The 25,487-nt window shown below is 45.0% G+C and overlaps 1 protein-coding gene across 3 annotated transcripts in view; it reads left to right on the top strand.

The window, feature by feature from the left end:
* Positions 1 to 25,487, top strand: part of ATP8A2 (ATPase phospholipid transporting 8A2) — a 652,386-nt gene that overhangs the window by 167,991 nt on the left and 458,908 nt on the right. For all 3 annotated transcript variants that reach the window (XM_027821585.3, XM_043530953.1, XM_043530957.1), the window contains 6 exons: positions 1,493 to 1,598; positions 4,194 to 4,276; positions 9,485 to 9,534; positions 16,386 to 16,455; positions 18,632 to 18,716; positions 21,297 to 21,436. In XM_027821585.3, the coding sequence (XP_027677386.3) occupies positions 1,493 to 1,598; positions 4,194 to 4,276; positions 9,485 to 9,534; positions 16,386 to 16,455; positions 18,632 to 18,716; positions 21,297 to 21,436 (534 nt within the window). The remainder of the gene's footprint in view (positions 1 to 1,492; positions 1,599 to 4,193; positions 4,277 to 9,484; positions 9,535 to 16,385; positions 16,456 to 18,631; positions 18,717 to 21,296; positions 21,437 to 25,487) is intronic.

The raw sequence follows: 25,487 nt of genomic DNA, 5'->3' as shown, positions 1-25,487 counted from the left end.
TGATTGAGAGAGATACACAGATGATCTCAGCAAGTAACACACTACAGAGGAAGGCAACCCCCCTCTGAGGTCACTGCCAGTCTGACCTGGGGGAAAATTCCTTCCCAATCCCACATATGGCAATAAGTTAGACCCTGAGCATGTGAGTAAGAACTAGCCAATCAGGCACGAGAAAGAGAGAGAGAAAATGCTTGGCATGACCTCAGTAGTGAGCCCCAGTGCTGCCGAGCCCCGCCCCCAGCCATCACGAGCAACCCCGTCATACAATCCCACTCATAAATTTGTACAGCTGTCTTAGAACTAATTATAAGACTTGTGGAGACAAATAGTTTTAGCAGAGCACCTGGGCCTAATCCTATACTACATTGCTCCTTATGTGACCATTTGCACCTGTGTAAATCTGGTCTAAATGCTACCAAATCAAAATTTTTCCAGTCACTAGACCAGGGGTGGGTAAACTACGGCCCATGGCCCACGAGCCGTTCTAAGCTGGCCCGCGAGCCACAACACGTGGCTCGGCCCTGCTCCGGCGCTCCGGCTGGGGTGTTGGGTCGGGCCGCACCACGTGGCTCAGCCCCACTCCAGCCGGGGCGCTGGGTCGGGGGCTGGACCACCCGGCTTGGCCCCGCTCCAGCCGAGGCACTGGGTCGGTGGACGCAAAACACGGCTCTCGGAAGCCATGGCATGGCCCCGCTCTAGCTCCTACGTGCTCCAATGGGAGCTGCAGGGGCAGTGCCTGCGGATGGGGCAGCGTGCAGAACCGCCTGGCCACGCCTCTGTGTAGGAGCTGGAGAAGGGACATGCCACTGCTTCCGGGAGCCACTTGAGGTAATCGCTGCTCGGAGCCTGCACCCCTCAGCCTCTCCCCACGCCCCGACCCCCTGCCCCAGCCCTGATCCTCCTCCCGCTTTCCAATATCCTCGATCCCAGCCCACATCACCCTCCTGCACCCCAAATCCCTGATCCCCAGCCCCACCTCAGAGCCCGCACCCCCTCCTGCACCCCAACCCCAATTTTGTGCGTATTCATGGCCCGCCATACAGTTTGTATTGCCCGATGTGGCCCTCGGGCCAAAAAGTTTGCTCACCCCTGCACTAGACCAATGATAGCATTTTATACTACTTCCTTTCCTTTCACCTTTGCAAAGATGTAAATGACTACACAAGGTGCAGGGCTGTACAAGATCAAGCTCCTTTTGTTTTTTGAGTGCAAGGACAATGGTTCTGGCTTTCCAACTCTTGTGTGTGTGTATAATTTATCTGTAGATTGAGTGCTGCACACAGAATGAGAGTTCATTAGCGCTGGCTCTTGATATCTCCAATATTCTAGCATGGCTGAGAGGTGAAAGAGGCAATACACTGAGTTAGAGAGATGGGTGTTGCAGATCTAAACAGACTCAGTTCTATTTTAAAATCCAGAACGTGTCTATGTCTTGTACATTTAGTCTCCATGTAATGAAAATACCAGACTAACTTGGTAATGTTCTTTGTAGCCCACAGCTGCTCACATACAGGAGTTCCTCACTCTGCTGGCCGTGTGTCACACTGTTGTTCCTGAGAGAGATGGAAATACAATAATCTACCAGGCCTCCTCACCAGGTTGGTCATTTTCTCCTTCTTTTGTGGGTGGAGGAGAGAAGCCAAGAGCTTTTAAAAAAATGCTCTTAAATTAAAAACCATGTTTAAAAGCAAACAAAATCTCCTTTCCTGTATGACTAATAATGGGCTTTATGGTGCCTTCAAGACACCAGCTTGCACAGAGGGTACACTATCTCCCAGAGCTCCCCCTTGGACAGAGAGAGCACAGCCACTACTTCATCCTTCAGAGGTGATCCCCTCTGCTACCAGCTGCTTCTGCTGGCTTATGTAGAGGAGTGGGGCCACAACCCAAGACTTTTGCCACCCCTTTGAGGCCACTAGCCAGGTGAAACTCCATTTTTGACTCCCCCGTCCCCTTTTTGTATCCTTGTAGCAGCCAATCACAAGCTAGCTCCGTCAATGAACTAGCAGTATGTGATTGTCCACTGCTTTGTCCTTTGTGTAGTCCTTTATGCCTGTGCGAAATGAGCGTAAACACTGCCACCGTTCTGCTTTGGCAGCATCCTGCACCCACTTTATGTAGGTGTAAATGACTACTCAGGACACGAGGCAATGAAAAATTGGGTCCAGAATTTATTGGGGCCCGTGCTCCCCTCCATTCTGTGCTGTTGAGGGGAACAAAGGAGACCAGAAGGAACAGACATGCCCCGCAGATTGGGACAGGGGGAGTAGCTCTTTGGCAAGCTCCCCTCAATGACTGAGGGTTTTTTATATAACTTGATTTTTTTATCCTACCATTTGGAGATTTGTTCAATGCTTAATGTGGTCCAAGGAGCATGAATTCCTGTCCGTGCCTCTTACCTATCTTCAAGGAGGGATGGGTACAGGAATGGGGTGAAGAGCCAACAACAGGAAGGCTCAGCTGTGAGCTGTGCTGCCAGGATGCAGGAAGGCTTTCCTCATGGGTATACCAGGTTCTGTGGAATTGGACTTTGCAAACTCCACCTGTACAGGGGAATTCAGACCTTGCCACTTGTCTTTCTCTAAGCATGTGGTACATCCCACTGCCTGAGGCATTGCCTCTGAGTTCTAACTTGCAGAATTATTTGAGCTCTTCATTACTTTCCCCAGTCTCCAATAGAATATGGTGAATTTTTTTGTGGAAAGAAGTTTGTTGAGTCATTCCAGCTGAAGTTGGATTAAATGCATGTTGTATAAATATTGACGTATGTAGCTTTACAGAACATGAACAGACAAACTGTGGCTCTTCAATAGTAAAAGATTTAAAATTTGGTATTAAAGCGAATGTTACAGTTATATAACAGAACAGGTTAAGGAAGGAGTGTCTGTACATCTGGGTATTTGGGATATAAATGTTTAACCGGTTAACCGATAAGCATCTGTCTTATCGATTTTGGTTAATGATTAAACTCCGCTGCCGGCCGGAGCCCAGGGCTCCACTGCCACTCTGCCACTTTGGGGGCAGCAGCCCAGAGGGACCCTGGGCGCAGGGCTGGCAGCAGAGTCCACAGGCAGGCAACCGGGACCCCAGGTGCTGCGGCCAGCAGCTGGCAGCAGAATCCCCAGCCGCGGGCAGCGGAGTACTCAGTGGTGGGCTGTGGCTGGGATCCCCAGGTGCGGGGGCCGGCAGCAGAGCCCCGAATAAAACGTTTAACCATGTAACCGATAAAATTTTAATCAGTTACACGGTTCCTTTTTTTAACTGCTATTTACATTCCTACTGGGTATAGTGCATAGATTGGGGTGGCCAACCTGAGCCTGAAAAGGAGCCAGAATTTACCAATGTACATTACCATAGAGCCACAGTAATATGTCAGCAGACCCCATTAACTTCTCCCCGCCTGCTCCCAGCGCCTCTCTCCCCGCACCTCCACTCTAAGGGGGAGGGAGAGGAGCAAGGGCACTGCAGGCTCAGGGGAGGGAGTGGGGCCTGTGGCGGAGCCAGGGGTTGAACAGTGAGCCCCCCCGGCACATTGGAAAGTTGGCGCCTGTAGCTCCAGCCCCGGAGTCGGTGCCTGTACAAGGAGCCGCATGTTAACTTCTGAAGAGCCGCATGTGGCTCCGGAGCCACAGGTTGGCCACCCGGCTTAGATTATCCAAAAGTACAAAGTTGGGTTTAAAAGTCATAAAATTGATATAGTACATAATCTGCAATAACCCAAATTTAGGTTAATACATTTAACGATACAGTTTAGATATTAGCATCCAAATATTCGGGTACATCACTCATGGAAGTTTATACTAAGAGTTGGTTGTGGAAAACAAATATAGCAAGGAGTATAGCTTGTCCCTCAGTAACTGAGCATTTAGGATAGGCTAATGCTTCAACAAATACAATGCATTATATACAGAATGCCAAGTATAAAGTACATGTGTGCAGCCCTGGTAATCTATATGCAGTTTTGTAGGAGGAATGGCAGTGCAAGCATAGTGTATCTAAGGGTTATGATGGAAACTTTTTAATTGCTGCTGATGTAGCTCATCTCGGTAACAGATTTTAGACGTCTCTGATTCAGTAGCTGGCCGTTGCCTGTATCCTGGCAATGCAATGCTCAAGGGAGTAGGTTTTTTCCTTTGACATCTGATTATATTTCTGATTAGTCCCCAATAAAGCAAAGCTCCTTGTATTGACAGATGAAGGGGCATTAGTGAAAGGAGCAAAAAAGCTTGGCTATGTCTTCACAGGAAGAACTCCACACTCAGTTATCATTGATGCGGTAAGTGGAGCATGTGCGGTGTACAGTAGCTTTCAAGGATATGTGCATGGGATACATCCCCTTTGTATGGTTCAAAGAGCAGCTCTGCAGGGCTCCCTCCGAGGCCATATGCAGACAGGTTTTGGCAGAATGGGATGGGCGGAGCCAAGGATCTGTCTCGAGGTGAATCCTTGGGTCCTTCCTCAGTGGAACAGGCAAAGAGCAACAGATACTAATCGTGGCAGTAAACTGAAGCTGCCCCTGTGGGATGCTTTGGGAAGCACATTCATTTGAGCTGGGCACTGGAAAGAAGATTTCCCCCAAAAGAGAAAAGAGAATACATGGATTGGAACAAATATATACTTTAGTGTAATTACTTATGTAACTGTCCCTTTAATTTCTATGTCCTGGCATGTGCTAGAGCTGAATCTCTATTCCTCACTGAATGTATATCCTCCTGAAGATATGCTTTGTGTGTGTGCAGTGTATTGAACAGATTAAGGTTAATAAATGTGGACAGTTCCATTGACATGGGGCCACATTCTGATCCAGTTTACAGCCATCTGTGTGAGGTACTTTAACTCTGGATTTATACAGGTGCAACCGAGAAGAACTTGGTCCATGGGATACATCCAAGGGCTTTGGGTTTTGCTTGCTTAATGTGTAACTGTTGTGTGCTGTTCTGGATGTGCATTTGTTTTGTAAATCACCTCTTCTAGCTACAGTGTAACAAAGGCTGAATACACCCTCAAGAGGGTGGTGGTGGAGCACAGACATCACTCTTGTAATTTCCAGGCCAGGCCTTTGTACAGATTTTTTCCTGACGGCGCCACCTTTTCTCAGTGTTATTTAGAGGAAGTCATGAAAGTTGTTAGGGATACTTCAGAACATTGTTATTTGGTTTAAAAAGCATGCTGTAGGTCCTGGATGTGCAGTGCTGTCTGGAAGTGCCCAGGGCCTTCCCACCAGCTCTGCACTCGGTGCTATCGCTAAAATAGCTAAGCCCATCTGAGCACAAGACAAATCCTCCCTCCAGCACACAGCTTGCTATTTCCCCATGTTGAGTTTCCTCACACCTTCTTGTCAACTGTCTAAATGGACCATCTTGATTATCACTACAAAAGTTTTTTTCTCCTGCTGATAATAACTCATCTTAATTAATTCGCCTCTTACAGTTTGTATGGCAACTTCCACCTTCTCTGTATGTGTATATATATATATATCTTCCTACTATATGTTCCATTCTATGCATCCGATAAAGTGGGCTGTAGCCCACGAAACCTTATGCTCTGATAAATTTGTTAGTCTCTAAGGTGCCACAAGTACTCCTGTTCTTTTAGCTTGAGCACTGTATCTGGGCTGTGTGATGCTGCTTCTAAGGGCAGGGAATCCTCCCTCCTTAGGCCAAGCTCTGCAGCTGCCGGTGGAGCTCTGAGGGACCTGGACCTCTGCTCTGCTACAGGATTGGTTGTGGATCCATAAACCCTTCACTTCTTTTCCCTCAGCCCACCCACACTCAACCCCACCAGTCCCTCAGCACTTGCTTCGCCATGCAGTAGAATCAAACAGGTTTCACTGCATCTGTGAAATGTTGGACTTGTGCAGGGGAGGGTTGTTGGTAATACCAGGGTTTGCTCCTAAATGCAGCAATTTTCACCAGAAAATCTTCGTCTCTTTTGCATATTGGTCCTGTACATTGCAGTCTGACACATGAAATAAATGCGCACACTTTTTGGGGAGTCCTGCTTATCAGGCCTGTTCAGATAATAGGATCATAGAATCATAGAATATCAGGGTTGGAAGGGACCTCAGGAGGTCATCTAGTCCAACCGCCTGCTCAAAGCAGGACCGATCCCCAATTAAATCATCCCAGACAGGGCTTTGTCAAGCCTGACCTTAAAAACTTCTAAGGAAGGAGATTCCACCACCTCCCTAGGTAACGCATTCCAGTGTTTCACCACCCTCCTAGTGAAAAAGTTTTTCCTAATATCCAACCTAAATCTCCCCCACTGCAATTTGAGACCATTACTCCTTGTTCTGTCATCTGCTACCACTGAGAACAGTCTAGAGCCATCCTCTTTGGACCCCCCTTTCAGGTAGTTGAAAGCAGCTATCAAATCCCCCCTCATTCTTCTCTTCCACAGACTAAACATCCCCAGTTCCCTCAGCCTCTCCTCATAAGTCATGTGTTCCAGTCCCCTAATCATTTTTGTTGCCCTCCGCTGGACTCTCTCCAATTTTTCCACATCCTTCTTGTAGTGTGGGGCCCAAAACTGGACACAGTACTCCAGATGAGGCCTCACCAATGTCGAATAGAGGGGAACGATCACGTCCCTCGATCTGCTGGCAATGCCCCTACTTATACAGCCCAAAATGCCATTGGCCTTCTCGGCAACAAGGGCACACTGCTGACTCATATCCAGGTTCTCGTCCACTGTAACCCCTAGGTCCTTTTCCGCAGAACTGCTGCCGAGCCATTCGGTCCCTAGTCTGTAGCGGTGCATTGGATTCTTCCGTCCTAAGTGCAGGACTCTGCACTTGTCCTTGTTGAACCTCATCAGATTTCTTTTGGCCCAATCCTCTAATTTGTCTAGGTCCCTCTGTATCCTATCCCTACCCTCCAGCGTATCTACCTCTCCTCCCAGTTTAGTGTCATCTGCAAACTTGCTGAGGGTGCAATCCACACCATCCTCCAGATCATTTATGAAGATATTGAACAAAACCGGCCCCAGGACCGACCCTTGGGGCACTCCACTTGATACCGGCTGCCAACTAGACATGGAGCCATTGATCACTACCCATTGAGCCCGACAATCTAGCCAACTTTCTATCCACCTTATAGTGCATTCATCCAGCTCATACTTCTCTAACTTGCTGGCAAGAATACTGTGGGAGACCATGTCAAAAGCTTTGCTAAAGTCAAGGAATAACACGTCCACCGCTTTCCCCTCATCCACAGAGCCAGTTATCTTGTCATAGAAGGCAATTAGACTAGTCAGGCATGACTTGCCCTTGGTGAATCCATGCTGACTGTTCCTGATCACTTTCCTCTCCTCTAAGTGCTTCAGAATTGATTCCTTGAGGACCTGCTCCATGATTTTTCCAGGGACTGAGGAGAGGCTGACTGGCCTGTAGTTCCCAGGATCCTCCTTCTTCCCTTTTTTAAAGATGGGCACTACATTAGCCTTTTTCCAGTTGTCTGGGACTTCCCCCGATCACCATGAGTTTTCAAAGATAATGGACAATGGCTCTGCAATCACAGCCGCCAACTCCTTTAGCACTCTCGGATGCAGCGCATCCAGCCCTATGGACTTATGCATGTCCAGCTTTTCTAAATAGTCCCGAACCACTTCTTTCTCCACGAGGGCTGGCGACCTCCTCCCCATGCTGTGTTGCCCAGCGCAGCAGTCTGGGAGCTGATCTTGTTCGTGAAGCAGAGGCAAAAAAAGCATTGAGTACCTTAGCTTTTTCCACATCCTCTGTCACTAGGTAGCCTCCCTCATTCAGTAAGGGGCCCACACTTTCCTTGACTTTCTTCTTGTTGCCAACATACCTGAAGAAACCCTTCTTGTTACTCTTAATATCTCTTGCTAGCTGCAACTCCAGGTGTGATTTGGCCTTCCTGATTTCACTCCTGCATGCCCGAGCAATATTTTTATACTCATCCCTGGCCATTTGTCCAATCTTCCACTTCTTGTAAGCTTGTTTCTTGTGTTTAAGATCGGCAAGGATTTCACTGTTAAGCCAAGGTGGTTGCCTGCCATATTTACTATTCTTTCTACGCATCGAGTTGGTTTGTCCCTGTAACCTCAATAAGGATTCTTTAAAATACAGCTAGCTCTCCTGGACTCCTTTCCCCCTCATGTTATTATCCCAGGGGATCTTGCCCATCAGTTCCCTGAGGGAGTCAAAGTCTGCTTTTCTGAAGTCCAGGGTCCGTATTCTGCTGCTTTCCTTTCTTCCTTGTGTCAGGATCCTGAACTCGACCATCTCATGGTCACTGCCTCCCAGGTTCCCATCCACTTTTGCTTCCCCTACTAATTCTTCCCGGTTTGTGAGCAGCAGGTCAAGAAGAGCTCTGCCCCTAGTTGGTTCCTCCAGCACTTGCACCAGGAAATTGTCCCCTACATTTTCCAAAAACTTCCTGGATTGTCTGTGCACCGCTGTATTTCTCTCCCAGCAGATATCAGGGTGACTGAAGTCTCCCATGAGAACCAGGGCCTGCGATCTAGTAACTTCTGTGAGTTGCCGGAAAAAAGCCTCGTGCACCTCATCCACCTGGTCTGGTGGTCTATGGTAGACTCCCACCACGACATCACCCTTGTTGCTCACAGTTCTAAACTTAATCCAGAAACTCTCAGGTTTTTCTGCAGTTTCATACTTGAGCTCTGAGCAGTCATACTGCTCTCTTACATACAGTGCAACTCCCCCACCTTTTCTGCCCTGCCTGTCCTTCCTGAACAGCTTATATCCATCCATGACAGTACTCCAGTCATGTGAGTTATCCCACCAAGTCTCTGTTATTCCAATCACATCATAATTCCTTGACTTTGCCAGGACTTCCAGTTCTCCCTGCTTGTTTCCCAGGCTTCCTGCATTTGTGTATAGGCACTTGAGATAACCCGCTGATCGCCCCTCTTTCTCAGTATGAGGCAGGAGCCCTCCCCTCTCACGCGCCCCTGCTCGTGCTTCCTCCCAGTATCCCACTTCCCCACTTACCTCAGGGCTTTGGTCTCCTTCCCCCGGTGAACCTAGTTTAAAGCCCTCCTCACTAGGTTAGCCAGCCACAGTAACGTCTCTGCTTCTGCTGGGAAAATTTTTATCCAGGTGGTCCATATTTGAACCCTTTCCTTATGTCAACGGCCTTTACTTAGCAGGTTTAAATGTTTAGTCTTTTTTTTTAAAGCATATTTATGTGCATGCAAAGATTGGGAGCTAGAATTTCGTCTGTTATATAGATGCAACCCCGCTAAAATCAGTGACTGCAGGCTCATAAAGTAATAAAGAAATTGAAAGTCACTGGAGTTGTACAGGTGCAAATGAGGGCTGAATTTGCCACTTCACAGTTAGACTGAAATAGGACAGTATACCTCTTTAACCAGGAGAGGGAGCTATCATCACGTCACATTTGAAATCATGTGACATGGGCATTTGAAAATCATGATGCTTCTATCCATATATGCATCATTCACATCATCTTAATTTTCTGTACAATGTATTTTTCTGCAGCTGGGGAAAGAGGAAGCCTTTGAAATCCTTAATGTGCTGGAGTTTTCTAGGTAAGTTATTTCTGCAGATATTAAATAAATGCAAGGCAGCAAATAAAAGAGAAAATGTGCTAGTAACATTACAAATGATCAGGTTCACTGGAATTTAAAGAAATTGTAGTTGGTTGGCTAGTTAAATCATCCATTTTCCTTTAGATTTGCCGTTGCCCTCAATCTGGGATGAATAAATTGCTCCTTTTTGCAAATGGGAATTAGAGGTCTAGTGGTTAGACATGGAAGTGGGGGTCAAGGGACATCTTTTCTAGTTCTAGCTCTGTCAGAGACTTTCAATGTGACCTTAGCATATCACTTCACTTCTCTGCGCCTAAATTTCCTCACCTGTAAAATGGGGCTAATGATTCTCACCTTGCCTTAGTAAAATGCTTCGAGAATGTCAGATGAAAAGCACTGTATAAGTTCAAAATATAATTCATAATTTCCATGCAAGTAGAGGGAATCTCCCACTTGAGGGAAATTTCATGCCCTTTTTTGGGAGCAGCCTGACCACCCATATCCCAGTCTCCGTTCTGCTTCCCAGCAGGAGAGACTTCAGGCCTCATTCTCATTTACACTAAGGATCCTTTGCACCACTCTGGCTGTATAAGAGAACCTTAGCATAACAGGCACTTGATAGATTCTCCCTCTGCTGAGAAGATGGAGATGTTTTGTGCTTTGCGCCTGGGTTTGTGTTGTACCAGTCAGACTGAGATTTTCTGCCACTTCTAATGCCTGGCCCCCCTCAGTTCTGTGGGCCAAGGCCAGGTTTGACTCAGCTGTTGCTTGGGCCTTCTTTGTTCCCTATTTCTGTGGCAAGCTGACTTGGCCTGCTGAGGAGGAAGAGGATGGTGAGGGGGAAGGGTGGCTAGGTTGTGTTTCCCTCTTCCTTGCCTTCTCTGAATGTTCCTCAGATGTGTCCCCATGGCTCTCACTGGGTCTTGTGCATATCTGGACTTGCTTTGTGACCTCCATAAAGGGAGTGGAGTCATCATCCAGGGACCCAAGCACTGGGAGTAGAAGGGTTTCTGGACACAGAAATTCCCTGCATCTTTTGACTACAGGGGTCTTTTCTGGCCCTTTATGGATTCTCTTTGGGCCCACAGATAGAATTCTCTCTTGTTGTTATTCTGTCCCTCCCTCATCCATAGTAGCGTCTTACTCCAGCAAAGAGGATGAGGTTGCTCACACAATTCCAGGACCCAGGAGGGGGTGGAAGCTCCCCTGGCGTATTAGTTTGCTGCAGAGTTTCTGAACTCTTTTTGATAAAAGAGTGTCCTACATATCTGCTATGAGTAGGAGACTCAACAGGGCAGAGCCTGTGAGGAGAAAGTTCAGTCCAAGAGACAAGGAAGACAAATACTCTCCCATGTACTTTATCTTATTGGACTTACCAGGAGTCCTGCTTCATTCCATGTGGTGATTGAAGATGCACACAGAAGGAAGCAAAGTTCTACAAAAAACTGTTTTTTGTTTTTGTTTTTTGTTTTTAAAAAGGTTGTAAAGTGAAGTACTGAAAAGGCAGGACATGCCAAGGCTAAGATTGCTCAGAAACTCCTTACTCTATCCCCTTGTGCCTGTGTATTTACAATATATTTTAATTCCACCATTACATTCTGTTGTTTCCAAAATATCCTCAGAATTTCAACCAAACTGAGGCTCTGAACTAAGAGCCATGTCTCATTTATTATTAGGGGCCTACTAAATTCGTGGCCATGAAAAATATGTCAAGGACCGTGAAATCTGGTCTCCCCCTGAGAAATCTGGTCTTTTGTGTGCTTTTAATCTATACTATACCGATTTCACGGGGGAGACCATCGTTTCTCAAATTGTGGGTCCTGACCCAAAAGGGAGTTGCAAGGGGGTCACACGGTTATTTTAGTGGGGTCGCGGTATTGCTACCCTTACTTCTGTGCTGCTACCTTCAGAGCTGGGCAGCCGGAGAGTGGCAGCTGCTGACTGAGGGCCCAGATCTGCAGGCAGCAGCGCAGAAGGAAGGGTCCTTATTTCCTAAGATCCTTATTTCTGCGCTGCTGCTGGCAGCAATTCTGCCTTCAGAGCTGGGCTCCTGGCCAGCAGCCGCTGCTCTCTAGCTGCCGGCTCTGAAGGCAGCACCGCCGCCAGCAGCAGTGCAGAAGTAAGGGCAGCAGTGCCGCAACTCACCCTGCAATAACCTTGTGACCCCCCCCCACTTGTTTTTGGGTCAGGACGCCTCCAATTACAACACTGTGAAATTTCAAATTTAAATAGCTGAAATCATGAAATTTATGATTTTTTAAATCCTATGACTGTGAAGTTGACCAAAATGGACTGTGAATTTGGTAGGACTCTATTCATTATATACCCCTGCTTCATTCACAGGACCCAATTCTCCACTCTGTTTTATGCCAGTCTAACTTGTTTGATTTCATTGGGTTTAGACTGATGTAAAAATCTTGTAGAGAGGTGGAGACTCAAACTTGGTACTGAATGTGTGTGCACAAGGGGCAGAGTTAAAGTTGCAGGGGAGAGTTAAGGTTGTGTGACCAATCTTAACTTTGACATTTCCTGACTTGTGTATGCTCTACTTTGAAATCCTAGTGTTCTTTTTACATAGTTTGTTTTATTTTGGATGTAAGTGTAAAGCTAATTATTTGCTAGGAAAGTTTGTCTGAATCTTTAGTGCACAGATTGCTACTGGGAAGAGGCACAAAACTCCATGTGATGGGAGATTCTGCCTAGCTTTGTAGAGTGTCAGATGAACCAATCCATTTTTTTTTGAAATTGGGGGGGAAACTCACAAAATGCAATTTACTAGTAAGGCAAAATTAATGTTTTTAAGAGGAACATGAAAGTCCCCATTGTTCACTCCTTTGTATGTTTTGAAGAACCCTGCATTAATTTGTTGCATAATTTCTCCTAAAGCAGGAGGTTTGTTTGCATAGTTTACAGTGTGCTGATAGTATTCTTTTTATTGGCATTTTGCCAGGGTTTATGAAATCAGCCCTCTTGCTTCATCTGTGGGAACAGTGCCTAGGTCCCTTAATAACATACATAAAACTTAGAAGTGAAAAGCACCCATTAAGTCATCTAATTGATACCCCTGCCAGTGCAGGATTGTTCCCTACAGTATATTCTTGAATGTCCAGTTAGAAATATTCAAGTGATTACCACCACTTCCTATGGGAGACTGTTCTGCCATCTAATATACCCCAAACCCAGTTTTCCTAACATTCAGCCTAATTGTTTTTCATTTTTATCCCATTACTCCTAGTTATACCTGCTTAAACAATTCTACCAATTCTTATTCCTTCTTGGGGTCAAAAATACATAAGGTAGATAGAGTGTTAGCATATCCATGGTAATTTAACTCTTTCCTCATACACTTTTGTTCTTTTCTTGCAAGTAAATCTTTATAATCATTTTTGTTGCTCTTCTCTGAATTCCCTCCAAACTGTTGATATTTTTCTAGTGTCTTTTGCTGTCCAGAGTTAAAGGTGTTGCCTTGCCATATACAACAGTGATATTACCTCCAGCCTTGTTACACACACAGAGACACATAGAATCATAGGACTGGAAGGGACCTCGAGAGGTCATCTAGTCCAGTCCTCTGCACCCATGGCAGGGCTAAGTATTATCTGGACCATCCCTGACAGGTTTTTGTCCAACCTGCTCTTAAAAAACTCCAAGGATGGAGATTCCACAACTTCCTTGGACACTTTACTCAGGTGCTTAACCACTCTGACAGTTAGGAAGTTTTCCTAATGTCCAACCTAAACCTCCCTTGCTGCAATTTAAGCCCATTGCTTCTTGTCCTATCCTCAGACTTAACAAAAACAATTTTTCTCCCTCCTCCTTGTAACAACCTTTTATGTACTTGAAAACTGTTATCATGCTCCTCTCAGTCTTCTCTTTTCCAGACTAAACAAACCCAATTCTTTCAATCTCCCCTCATAGGTCATGTTTTCTAGACCTTTAATCATTTTTGTTGCTCTTAGAATCATAGAATCATAGAATATCATGGTTGGAAGTGACCTCAGGAGGTCATCTAGTCCAATCCCCTGCTCAAAGCAGGACCAATCCCCAATTAAATCATCCCAGCCAGGGCTTTGTCGAGCCTGACCTTAAAAACTTCTAAGGAAGGAGATTCTACCACCTCCCTAGGTAACGCATTCCAGTGTTTCACCACCCTCCTAGTGAAAAAGTTTTTCCTAATATCCAACCTAAACCTCCCCCACTGCAACTTGAGACCATTACTCCTTGTCCTGTCCTCTTCTACCACTGAGAATAGTCTAAAACCATCCTCTTTGGAACCACCTCTCAGGTAGCTGAAAGCAGCTATCAAATCCCCCCTCATTCTTCTCTTCCACAGACTAAACAATCCCAGTTCCCTCAGCCTCTCCTCATAAGTCATGTGTTCCAGACCCCTAATCATTTTTGTTGCCCTTCGCTGGACTCTCTCCAGTTTTTCCACATCCTTCTTATAGTGTGGGGCCCAAAACTGGACACAGTACTCCAGATGAGGCCTCACCAATGTCGAATAGAGGGGAACGATCACGTCCCTCGATCTGCTGGCTATGCCCCTACTTATACATCCCAAAATGCCATTGGCCTTCTTGGCAACAAGGGCACACTGTTGACTCATATCCAGCTTCTCATCCACTGTAACCCCTAGGTCCTTTTCTGCAGAACTGCTGCCTAGCCATTCGGTCCCTAGTCTGTAGCGGTGCATTGGATTCTTCCATCCTAAGTGCAGGACCCTGCACTTATCCTTGTTGAACCTCATCAGATTTCTTTTGGCCCAATCCTCCAATTTGTCTAGGTCCCTCTGTATCCTATCCCTACCTGCCACCGTATCTACCACTCCTCCTAGTTTAGTATCATCCGCAAATTTGCTGAGAGTGCAATCCACACCATCCTCCAGATCATTTATGAAGATATTGAACAAAATCGGCCCCAGGACCGACCCTTGGGGCACTCCACTTGATACCGGCTGCCATCTAGACATGGAGCCATTGATCACTACCCGTTGAGCCCGACAATCTAGCCAACTTTCTACCCACCTTATAGTGCATTCATCCAGCCCATACTTCTTTAACTTGCTGACAAGAATACTGTGGGAGACCGTGTCAAAAGCTTTGCTAAAGTCAAGAAACAATACATCCACTGCTTTCCCTTCATCCACAGAACCTGTAGTTCCCAGGATCCTCCTTCTTCCCTTTTTTAAAGATGGGCACTACATTAGCCTTTTTCCAGGCGTCCGGGACTTCCCCCGATCGCCATGAGTTTTCAAAGATAATGGCCAATGGCTCTGCAATCACAGCGGCCAACTCCTTTAGCACTCTCGGATGCAACGCATCTGGCCCCATGGATTTGTGCACGTCCAGCTTTTCTAAATAGTTCCTAACCACTTCTTTCTCCACTAAGGGCTGGCCACCTACTCCCCATGCTGTGCTGCCCAGCGCAGCAGTCTGGGAGCTGACCTTGTTCGTGAAGACAGAGGCAAAAAAAGCATTGAGTACATTAGCTTTTTCCACATCCTCTGTCACTAGGTTGCCTCCCTCATTCAGTAAGGGGCCCACACTTTCCTTGGCTTTCTTCTTGTTGCCAACATACCTGAAGAAACCCTTCTTGTTACTCTTAACATCTCTTGCTAGCTGCAGCTCCAGGTGCTATTTGGCCCTCCTGATTTCATTCCTACATGCCCAAGCAACATTTTTATACTCTTCCCTGGTCATTTGTCTAATCTTCCACTTCTTGTAAGCTTCTTTTTTATGTTTAAGATCCGCAAGGATTTCACTGTTAAGCCAAGCTGGTCGCCTGCCATATTTACTATTTTTTCGACACATTGGGATGGTTTGTCCCTGTAACCTCAGTAGGGATTCTTTGAAATACAGCCAGCTCTCCTGGACTCCTTTCCCCCTCATGTTATTCCCCCAGGGGATCCTACCCATCAGTTCCCTGAGGGAGTCGAAGTCTGCTTTCCTGAAGTCCAGGGTCCGTATTCTGCTGCTTACCTTTCTTCCCTGTGTCAGGATCCTGAACTCGACCAACTCATGTCTGTACTCTCTCCAATTTGTCCACATCTTTCCTGAAATGTGGAACTCAGAACTGGACACAACACTCCACAAAATCTTCTCCCTCCTTGAACTTCCAGGACACACTTCTTAGCCACCAACCTTCTGTATTAGGTGGGACCCTGATGGGAGCCCATTAGTTTTGTTCATTAAGAAAGATCCAGAGGAGTTGGTAGTTAGGCAGTGCAAAGCATTCCCTCTCAGAGGATGAGCACTCTGCTCCTGCAATCTTGAAGTGTGTCAGCACTGGGAGCAAGGTATCAAGTTCAACAAAATACATGTTTCTATATGATAATCCATTGTATTTTTGAACTGGAGCATTCAGTAAGTTTATCTTTTGTTTTTGAAAAGTTATGGTAAATTATTTGGGGCACAATTTTCAAAAGTTTTAGGCATAGAAACTCTCGCATGCAATTCATGCCTAATTTGTGTGTGTAATTACATTAACTGCACGAGCCAGTATCTGTGCATGCAGATTGCCAACTTCAGGACTATCAGATTAGTTTAGGCAGTCCCAGTAATTGCCTATGTACATTAGGAATGCAAATGTGGGTGTGCATCTGTATGCCATAAACTACTATAAATCAGGCTATTTATGTTCATATTGATTAAAGAAGCATAGGATTGGAAGATGGAAACGGCATGTGTAAGATAGTTATGTATTGTACGTTTACTAGTGTTTTTGTATGACCTGGTTTAAAATGTGCCAAGCATATGGAAGAAAACTTGTGGGATCAGACTGTGCTTTTACTCCTAGAACCATAGATCTGATTAGAAAACAATTAAAAAGACTGTTTGTTTGTTTTCTCATAGTAACAGAAAGAGAATGTCTGTAATAGTTCGGACTCCAACGGGACGACTTCGTCTGTACTGTAAAGGGGCTGTAAGTAATCTGCTACTACTAACAGAGAATGGTAGAAATACCGCGAGCTGCTGCAGCAGTCACATTGTTTGTAAAATGTTGAAATGTTGTCCGTTCTAATGAGTATCTGTTAGCTGCACATATTAGGGGCCGAATGTTTAAAGGAGCCTTAACCTGTTCTCTGATTTTGTTTGCAGGCACCCATAGTATTTAGGCCTCTCAGTGCCTGAACTGAAATCCTGCCTGCGTTAAAGTCGATGGGAGTCCTCCCATTGACTTCAGTGCAGGCAGGATGTCTCCCCTGATATGCAGGTACAGTCAGGAAGTTAGACATCTAAACACTGTGGTCTGAATCTTCAAAACTGGAGTCTGTTCTCAAGCATTTAGCCCTGTCTGTCTTGTGATCTTCTGCTTTCTCCCATCTCTGCATCTGCTGCTGCTGCTAGTTGTCCCTGCTCATAATATGCTGTGCTCCTACTTTCACCAACAGGAGGGATAATGTATCAAAATGCAATGACTGTAAAAAATCAGAGGCATCAACAACCACAGCAGGGTGTGGCTTTAAATTCAGTGGAAAGTGATGGAGGGTTTTATCAGGTGGAATTAAATCTCTGTTTGTTTTAACAGTGCTTCTTCTGTGATGTTTTTACCTTAAGGCTCTAATTTACTACTCTGTGTGTGTGTGTGTGTGTTTTAAACACACTTTTAAAAAATCATTTGAAATACAGGGCTGGATGCATCTCTACTATACTCCAGTGTAGTTCCACTGATTTCAGTGGAGTTATGCCAACATGAAAGTGGAATAACAGAGGTGAATCAAGCCCACTGTAATTTTACATTGCTTAAAACTTTTGAAAGTCACACACAAATCTGGACCCAACAGAACTGACCATGTCTGACATCTGCGTTTCCAGTCCCATTACTGTTCTTACCACTTTTGTTTTCACACTGCTGTACTCTTTCTTTCTCTTGCTGTCAGTTTTGTGTTGCTGAGTGTTACAGCTGGTACACATCACAGAACTAGCACTGGGAAGAAGAAAGAGAAGCGGTATTGTGGGTCTGATCTTGTTCCATAGATGTTAGTAGAAGTTTTGCACTGACTTCAGTGGGAACAGGCGAATGCCCTCTAGCAGCAGCAAAGGGGCCGCAACAACCATAACCAGGGGAGGCAAGAATGACACCAAAAATCAACTTGTTTTGTTTTAAGAAAAATAGTGCCATAACTTTTGAAAGTGAGTTTGCATTTATTGGGCAGAACCCTGAATATATTCCTGTCTTGGTCTCATAAAATAATGAAGGTGATATTATAAATTATTTATTTACGTTCAACTGTATTTGAAGTTCATCTAGATATTAAAAATGAAGTTCCTTTTCTTTTATGTCTTTTACACCTTTTTTCTTTTCCTGATTTCTCAGGCAGCCTTTCTTCCTTCATTTCCCTTTCACCCCAGATCTTTATCAGTCCCAGAAATAACCACAGGCAGTAATGGATGGTGCTTCTAAAGCAATTCCCAGCAATAGAATCCAACCTATGTTGGTTTCAGAGTAGCAGCCGTGTTAGTCTGTATCCGCAAAAAGAACAGGAGTACTTGTGCACCTTAGAGACTAACAAATTTATTTGAGCATAAGCTTGTTCTGACTTCTCAATTCGGCAAAACTGTCATTGACATACATGGGAATTTTGCCTGAGTAAGAATTGCAAGATAAGCTCTTAAGTATGGGTCTGTGCTGGAACTGTGTTTTTTATTGTTCAGGACTCTTCTGTTCTTGGAAAGCTCAGTCTCACTTCAGTAATTCAAAATGGAGCATTCCATCTTTGCTATACTGTATTCTAAATTTAAATAAGAGTGTAACAAGTTTGGGGTAAGGGAAGAAAAATCTAAAGAAACAATGTGTGTGTTCTTGTATTTGCAAAGCAATGATAGTATCCCACCCCTTTTCACTTCTGCTTGGAGTTCATATATGGTGGTTAAAACTGCAGCATTCCAGCTTTGGTTTTCTAAGCAGAGCTAGATCCGTTTCATAGGTAAACCAAAATTCATTATTGTATGTATTTTCATTTGCAGATACTATCATGTCCACTTTAGGCACCTCACATCAGTTAGATCTAGAGGGGTTGAACACTTGTGCATTGTAGGTACATGAATGAAAAGTTTACATGTGAATTTACTCTTTATATCTAATTTGGTTTTGATAGGATAATGTTATTTTTGAGAGACTTTCAAAAGATTCCCAGTATATGGAGCAAACACTATTGCATCTTGAATACTTTGCCACAGAAGGTAAGTGAAACAACGCGCAAGTATGAATCAAATTTTTGAATTATTAGTCATATTTTATGTATTAATTTTTAAATGCCATCAAATTGTTCAGTGCTGAGCAAGACAAAAATGAAGACATGGAGCAAATTCATAGGCAATGTGTCGTATATGTAAGATACGCATGGGTTAGTGAGTTTAAGTCTAAAAGAGGAGTTTACAAGTTGATCCTGCTTCTGTTGAAACCATAGTGAAACTGATTTCAGTGGGAGCAGTTCTGAGTCCTGCATAAGAATAAAGGTGAGTAGTGACTTGATTCTGATCTCACTTTTACATGTGTAAATCAGGAGTAACTACACTGAAATCAATGGAATTACAGCAGTGTAAAATCAGAAGAGATGAGAATTAGTCCCTAAGTGTCTAAACTAGTGTAACATACAAGCTGAGAGAGCTGGGGAAAAGATGTGCATTACAACTTCAACTCATATAGATTCATGTCTGAATCTGGCTCACTGGTGCTGCCCCCAGGAACTTACAATCTAAAATCAAACATACCAACTTTTTATGTTACTGGTGACAAATTCATGACACATTCATTCACAAGGAAGTGCTAACAGGGATATGGGCTTTGTTCCTTTTTTATACTGTGACAAAGTTCCTCCTCTACTTTGGTGGGTCTTGCGCTTATTGGTGGATTTGCTCACCTCGGAGATTCACGGCCGCACTCAGTTTGGCCGTTTTCATGAACCCATAGTCCAGGTCAACTCCTCCTGTGTCTGACCAGGAGTTGGGAGGTATGGGGGGAACCTGGGCCCACCCTTTACTCTGGGTTCCAGCCCAGGGCCCTGTGGAATGCAGCTGTCTAGAGTGCCTCCTGGAACAACTGTGCGACAGCTACAACTCCCTGGGCTACTTCCCCATGGCCTCCTCCCAATATCTTCTTTATCCTCACCATAGGACCTTCCTCCTGGTGTCTGACAATGCTTGTACTCCTCAGTTCTCTAGCAGTATGCCTTCTCATTCTCAGCTCCTAGTGCCTCTTGCTCCCAGCTCCTCACATGCATGCCACAAACTGAAGTGAGCTCCTTTTTAAATCCAGGTGCCCTGATTAGCCTGCCTTAATTGATTCTAGCAGCTTCTTGATTGGCTGCAGGTGTTCTAATCAGCCTGTCTGCCTTAATTGTTTCCAGAAAGTTCCTGATTGTTCTGGAACCTTCCCTGTTACCTTACCCAGGGTAAAGAGACCTACTTAACCTGGGGCTAATATATCTGCCTTCTATCACTCTCCTGTAGCCATCTGGCCCAACCCTGTCACAATAGCTTTTACTTCATTACTGTAAAAACATGAACTGATGGTTATTTTTTCCTAAGTCTGAAGCTGTTATTTGTTCAGACTTTAAATATTTTTTTCCAGTTTGTTCTCTGACTTCCCCTAACCCCAAATAATAAAGCCTTTCCATTTTATATGGCATGCTTCCTCCTTTTTCTGACTGACCCATGCCAGAATAAAAATCTTTACTTAGGCCTGGTCTCCACTATACAGTTAGGTTGATGTAAGATGCCTTGTGTCGACCTGGCTGTGGATGACTGTGCATTTAAATTTGGTTACCGCTGATGTAAGTGCCTCTCTATGCCAATTCAGTAACTCCACCTCCCTGAGCAACGTAGAGTCACAGTTTCTATAATTAGGTTGGTGCTTACGTCAACTGTTGCTGGCTTTCAGGAGCCATGCCACAATGCCCCACACTGACAGTACAATCGACACAAGTTTTCCTGGTAAGAACGTGCACTGCTGACACAAGGTGCCACGTGTGCACACACACACAAGCAATTTAATAACTGCAATGGCTGTATGCCAGTGTAAATTAGGTTAACTTATTTTGTAGTGTAGACATGGTCTCATATATGTTAAACTTGATCAGCCGTCTAATAAAATGATCTCTTTCATACTCTATGGGGCCTATTCTCTATTTGTTGTGCAGGTGTAACTTCCGTTCACATAACTGTGAGTAATATGTATGCATGGAGGGGGAGAATACATTCTCTTCTCTGAAAGGAAGTATTGGGATGAGCAATAATTTGGGATGAGTAGTATTACAACCTGCTGTTGAAATATAATAATGATAATACTTACCAACCTCATTGGGGTTGTGTAACTTACGGGAATTAACATTTAAAACAAATCACTTTCAGCCTCAAATGGAAAATTAGATGAAAGATGACACTGTTGTTGCTCCAGTATTACTAGATTACTGAAAATTGGGGAGAGGTTTGTGCATGTTAGGCCAGCTACTGATCTTGGTTACACTGGTGTAAATCCAGCGTAGTCAATGAAATTGGTTAGATTTACGCCAGTGTTAGTAAATTCACAATCTGCCCCATTTGGGTGAAGTTGGTGGAAAAGCCCAAATGTTTCTAAACTGTACTGGGAGATTGTCTTGCCTTTCTAGAGCTCTGTGTTGCATTACTTATGTGTGCAAAACTTTCATTGACTCCAGTGAGGGGGCCAGGTGTTTAGCATCCGCTGGTTCATTCAATAGAAGGATTTTAATAACCTCCCTATCAGTAGGTTAATGTGTGCAACATCTATATTCTGTTTTGTAGGTTTGAGGACTCTGTGCATTGCATATGCGGACCTGTCAGAAAATTCTTATCGAGAGTGGTTAAATGTTTATAATGAAGCCAGCACAGTTTTGAAAGACAGAACTCAAAAGATGGAGGAGTGCTATGAGATCATTGAAAAGGTAACGACTGCAGGCGTTTATGCTGCTGAAGGCTAAATCCTGCTTACCTTATTCATGTGAATAGTTCCAAGCAGGATTATTTTGCTAAATGTATCACATGTTGAATTAATAAATACATCTGCTGGAATATATATATATATATATTACACATACATATGCATGCTCTTGCTCTTTCTCACTTTTCTACTGTTGTATCCACTCCAGTTTTCATATTTATTTTTCTAATTCTCAATCCAAAAGACACTTTTTTCAGTCTATGCCGCTGAAATATTTCCTGTACAATATCTGTAAAGTTACAAATAACTAAGTTAAATGATTACAAAATGTATAAAAAAATCCCATCTCCTTTGGCCAATGAATTACTAAAATGGTTTCAGGGTTAAAACTGGCAGATAGGACTGCTGCTTTATTTGGCAGAGTTTGCTGCTTTTATTTCTGCAGCATGTTGTCTGCCATATTTTCTGTAACATGGCCAAATCCTTTCCTGCAATGGCGCTAAAATGTCAGAAAAATATGCACAGCTCTGTAGCACCTACTAGTTGTATGGGACATTTTTTCTTTCCAGGGATATGCATATGTATATACAGTACAGATACTTGGATTGTTCAATATTCATTCCATTTGTGTTACATATGATGTGATTATGTCCGTAAATAATTGCAATAATTTTAGCCTTGAGTGATTGTTTGCAGGCTGCGTATACATTTTATGGGAGGGAAAATAGTTTAAATGATATGACGCCAAATGATTTCTGTTTTGTGAGCTTAAGAAATACAGATTGTGACCGTTAAAGCATATTGCTATGGTGATTAGTGAATGCACCAATACGTATGTTCATCCATTACCTAACGTTAAAGTTGTGTAACTTCAATTAACTGCTGTTGAAATGTTGCCATCTTTCTGATCAGAAACATTTGGCTTCATTATACACCTCTGAAATGTGGATTGTATGCAGAGGAAATAGAAGAACCAGACAAAAAAATTACTGTACTGTATTTCTCCTTTGAGTAGTGACCCTATAGGTGCTCCACTATCGGTGTGCTTGTGTCCCTGTGCTGCTGATCGGAGAACTTCAGTAGCAGTGTCTGCTAGGCCTGCTCATGTGCTGTGTCTCCTTGTACTTCACCATGAGGCTAGTCAGCGCGCATGGGCGAGCGCTCCTCAATTTCTTCTCAACTGCCCGTGGCTAGAGACAGAAATATTATAAGAGCATTGCTTTATTTTATATATCTATAGCTAGTTAGTCTCCTCGTTATAGTTCTAGTTCTTTTCTCCTTTCTTATTTTACCCTTGAAAATAATAATAAAAAAATACTTTATTTTTCCCCTCTCTTTTCTCCCCCACTGGGGACCCTTCCCCACCAATGGGGTATGCCTGGTTTCCCAGGCTTTAAGAAGTGCCTTACTAGCAAAGAGGCAATTCCGATGGCAGACAAGCACTCCCAGTGCATTCACTGCCTCAGGGAAGGCCACATCCAACAGAAGCGTGGTCTTTGCCATCCATGATCTCGTAAGGACAGAGAGCTCTGACAAAAGATCATCTTCATGGAGGTGGCTCTCAGGCCTGAGTCACCTGGCAGATGTGGGTCTTCCCCACAGCCCTCTACATCTAAGGGTTGTGGGTTGAAGAAACAAGCTGCAGACCCCTCTCATAAATCATCTAAGAAGAGAGCAGGAAGCCCTCACAGTGAGCCCTCAGATATCCATAAGCGATCTCCATCTCGCTTAGTATCTTCGGCACCGTCAGCACTGAGATCATCTAAGTCCGGCACCCATGATTCACAGAGACTGACAGCAAACAGTACCTCTGACAGGCCCATGGACCTGATGGGTATGGGCACCGAGTCATCAGCACTGAAAGACAGGAGTAAGCACTCCACTAAAAAGGCGCTCCTGGTACACGAGTCCACGTTGGCACCACCAGTGATGGCTCACCTGGCATTGGAGCAACTGGCTTGAACAAGATCCCTGTACCCCTGGAACTGCTACCAATACTGACGGGATCCTGCCATTCCAGGGACCTCTGCATGCTGGAATTGCATGCTGGAGTCCCCACCTCTCAGTATCGAGACCTCTACACTGAGCCTTTACCACGCATGGGAATTATCCCCACTGCCATGCTATGCCCCTCCACTCTCTAGCAAGGGTTCAGACAGTGAGCTCACAGGAGGTAGTGTTGCAGTACTTCTCCCGGTACTTAGTACGAACAGAGCCCAAAGATATACCCACAGATGGCCCCACGACCACCATCTTGGTACGGCCACCCATGGGTGCCACTGTCGGGCTCTATACAACCATTACCATTGGGTGGCATATTGCCAGCATGCCTCTCAAGCTTCAAGCCTTGCCTGAGAACCCTCAAGACACACCCCATCGGCTGCAGCATCCAGAGCTTTGAAACCTCCCTCCACAGGACATATTGGAGCAGGAGGCTGGTATTGAGGAAAAACTGGTGTTGAGGACCATATCCTCCTCTTCTCCTGATGAAGCTGTCATGCTTCCCCCACCATCTTTTGCAGATGACTTTCGTCTCTTCCAGGAGCTGGAAGAGAGTGGCAGACACCCACCATCAACTCCTTGACATCCTCCAGTCTTCCTCCTCCTCATAGATCGCCCTCCCTATTAATGAGGTCATTTGCTCAGCAAGAACCATATACCAAACCCCATGGTCAGTAGCACATACTTGCAAGCGGGTGGATAAAAAATTCTGTGTCCCCACCAAAGAATCCACCTACCACCCAACTCCATCGTGGTGGATGCTGTCAACTCCCATGATGTTATGTTAGCAACAAGAAGAAAATCAAGGAAAGTGTGGGCCCCTTACTGGATGAGGGAGGCAACCTAGTGACAGAGGATGTGGAAAAAGCTAATGTAATCAATGCCTTTTTTGCCTCTGTCTTCACGAACAAGGTCAGCTCCCAGACTGCTGCACTGGGCAGCACAGCATGGGGAGGAGGTGACCAGCCCTCTGTGAAGAAAGAAGTGGTTAGGGACTATTTAGAAAAGCTGGACGAGCACAAGTCCATGGGGCCGGATGTGCTGCATCCGAGAGTGTTAAAGGATTTGGCGGCTGTGATTGCAGAGCCATTGTCCATTATCTTTGAAAACTCATGGCGATCGGGGGAGGTCCCGGACGACTGGAAAAAGGCTAATGTAGTGCCCATCTTTAAAAAAGGGAAGAAGGAGGATCCGGGGAACTACAGGCCAGTCAGCCTCTCCTCAGTCTCTGGAAAAATCATGGAGCAGGTCCTCAAGGAATCAATTCTGAAGCACTTAGAGGAGAGGAAAGTGATCAGGAACAGTCAGCATGGATTCACCAAGGGCAAGTCATGCCTGACTAATCTAATTGCCTTCTATGACGAGATAACTGGCTCTGTGGATGAGCGGAAAGCAGTGGACATGTTGTTCCTTGACTTTAGCAAAGCTTTTGACACGGTCTCCCACAGTATTCTTGCCAGCAAGTTAAAGAAGTATGGGCTGGATGAATGGACGATAAGGTGGATAGAAAGCTGGCTAGATTGTCGGGCTCAACGGGTAGTGATCAATGGCTCCACGTCTGGCTGGCAGCCGGTATCTAGCGGAGTGCCCCAAGGGTCGGTCCTGGGGCCGGTTTTGTTCGATATCGTCCTTAATGATCTGGAGGACGGTGTGGATTGCACCCTCAGCAAGTTTGCAGATGACACTAAACTGAGAGGAGTGGTAGATACGCTGGAGGGTAAGGATAGGATAGGGTGGGTCTAGGACCTAGACAAATCAGAGGATTGGGCCAAAAGAAATCTGATGAGGTTCAACAAGGACAAGTGCAGAGTCCTGCACTTAGGACGGAAGAATCCCATGCACCGCAACAGACTAGGGACCGAATGGCTCAGCAGCAGTTCTGCAGAAAAGGACCTAGGGGGTTACATTGGACGAGAAGCTGGATATGAGTCAACAGTGTGCCGTTGTTGCCAAGAAGGCCAATGGCATTTTGGGCTGTATAAGTAGGGGCATTGCCAGCAGATCGAGGGACGTGATCATTCCCCTCTACTCGATATTGGTGAGGCCTCATCTGG

Source organism: Chelonia mydas, chromosome 1 (assembly GCF_015237465.2).
Source record: "Chelonia mydas isolate rCheMyd1 chromosome 1, rCheMyd1.pri.v2, whole genome shotgun sequence".
Classification (NCBI taxonomy): Eukaryota; Metazoa; Chordata; order Testudines; family Cheloniidae; genus Chelonia; species Chelonia mydas.
This window is presented reverse-complemented; position numbering and strand designations above follow the sequence as displayed.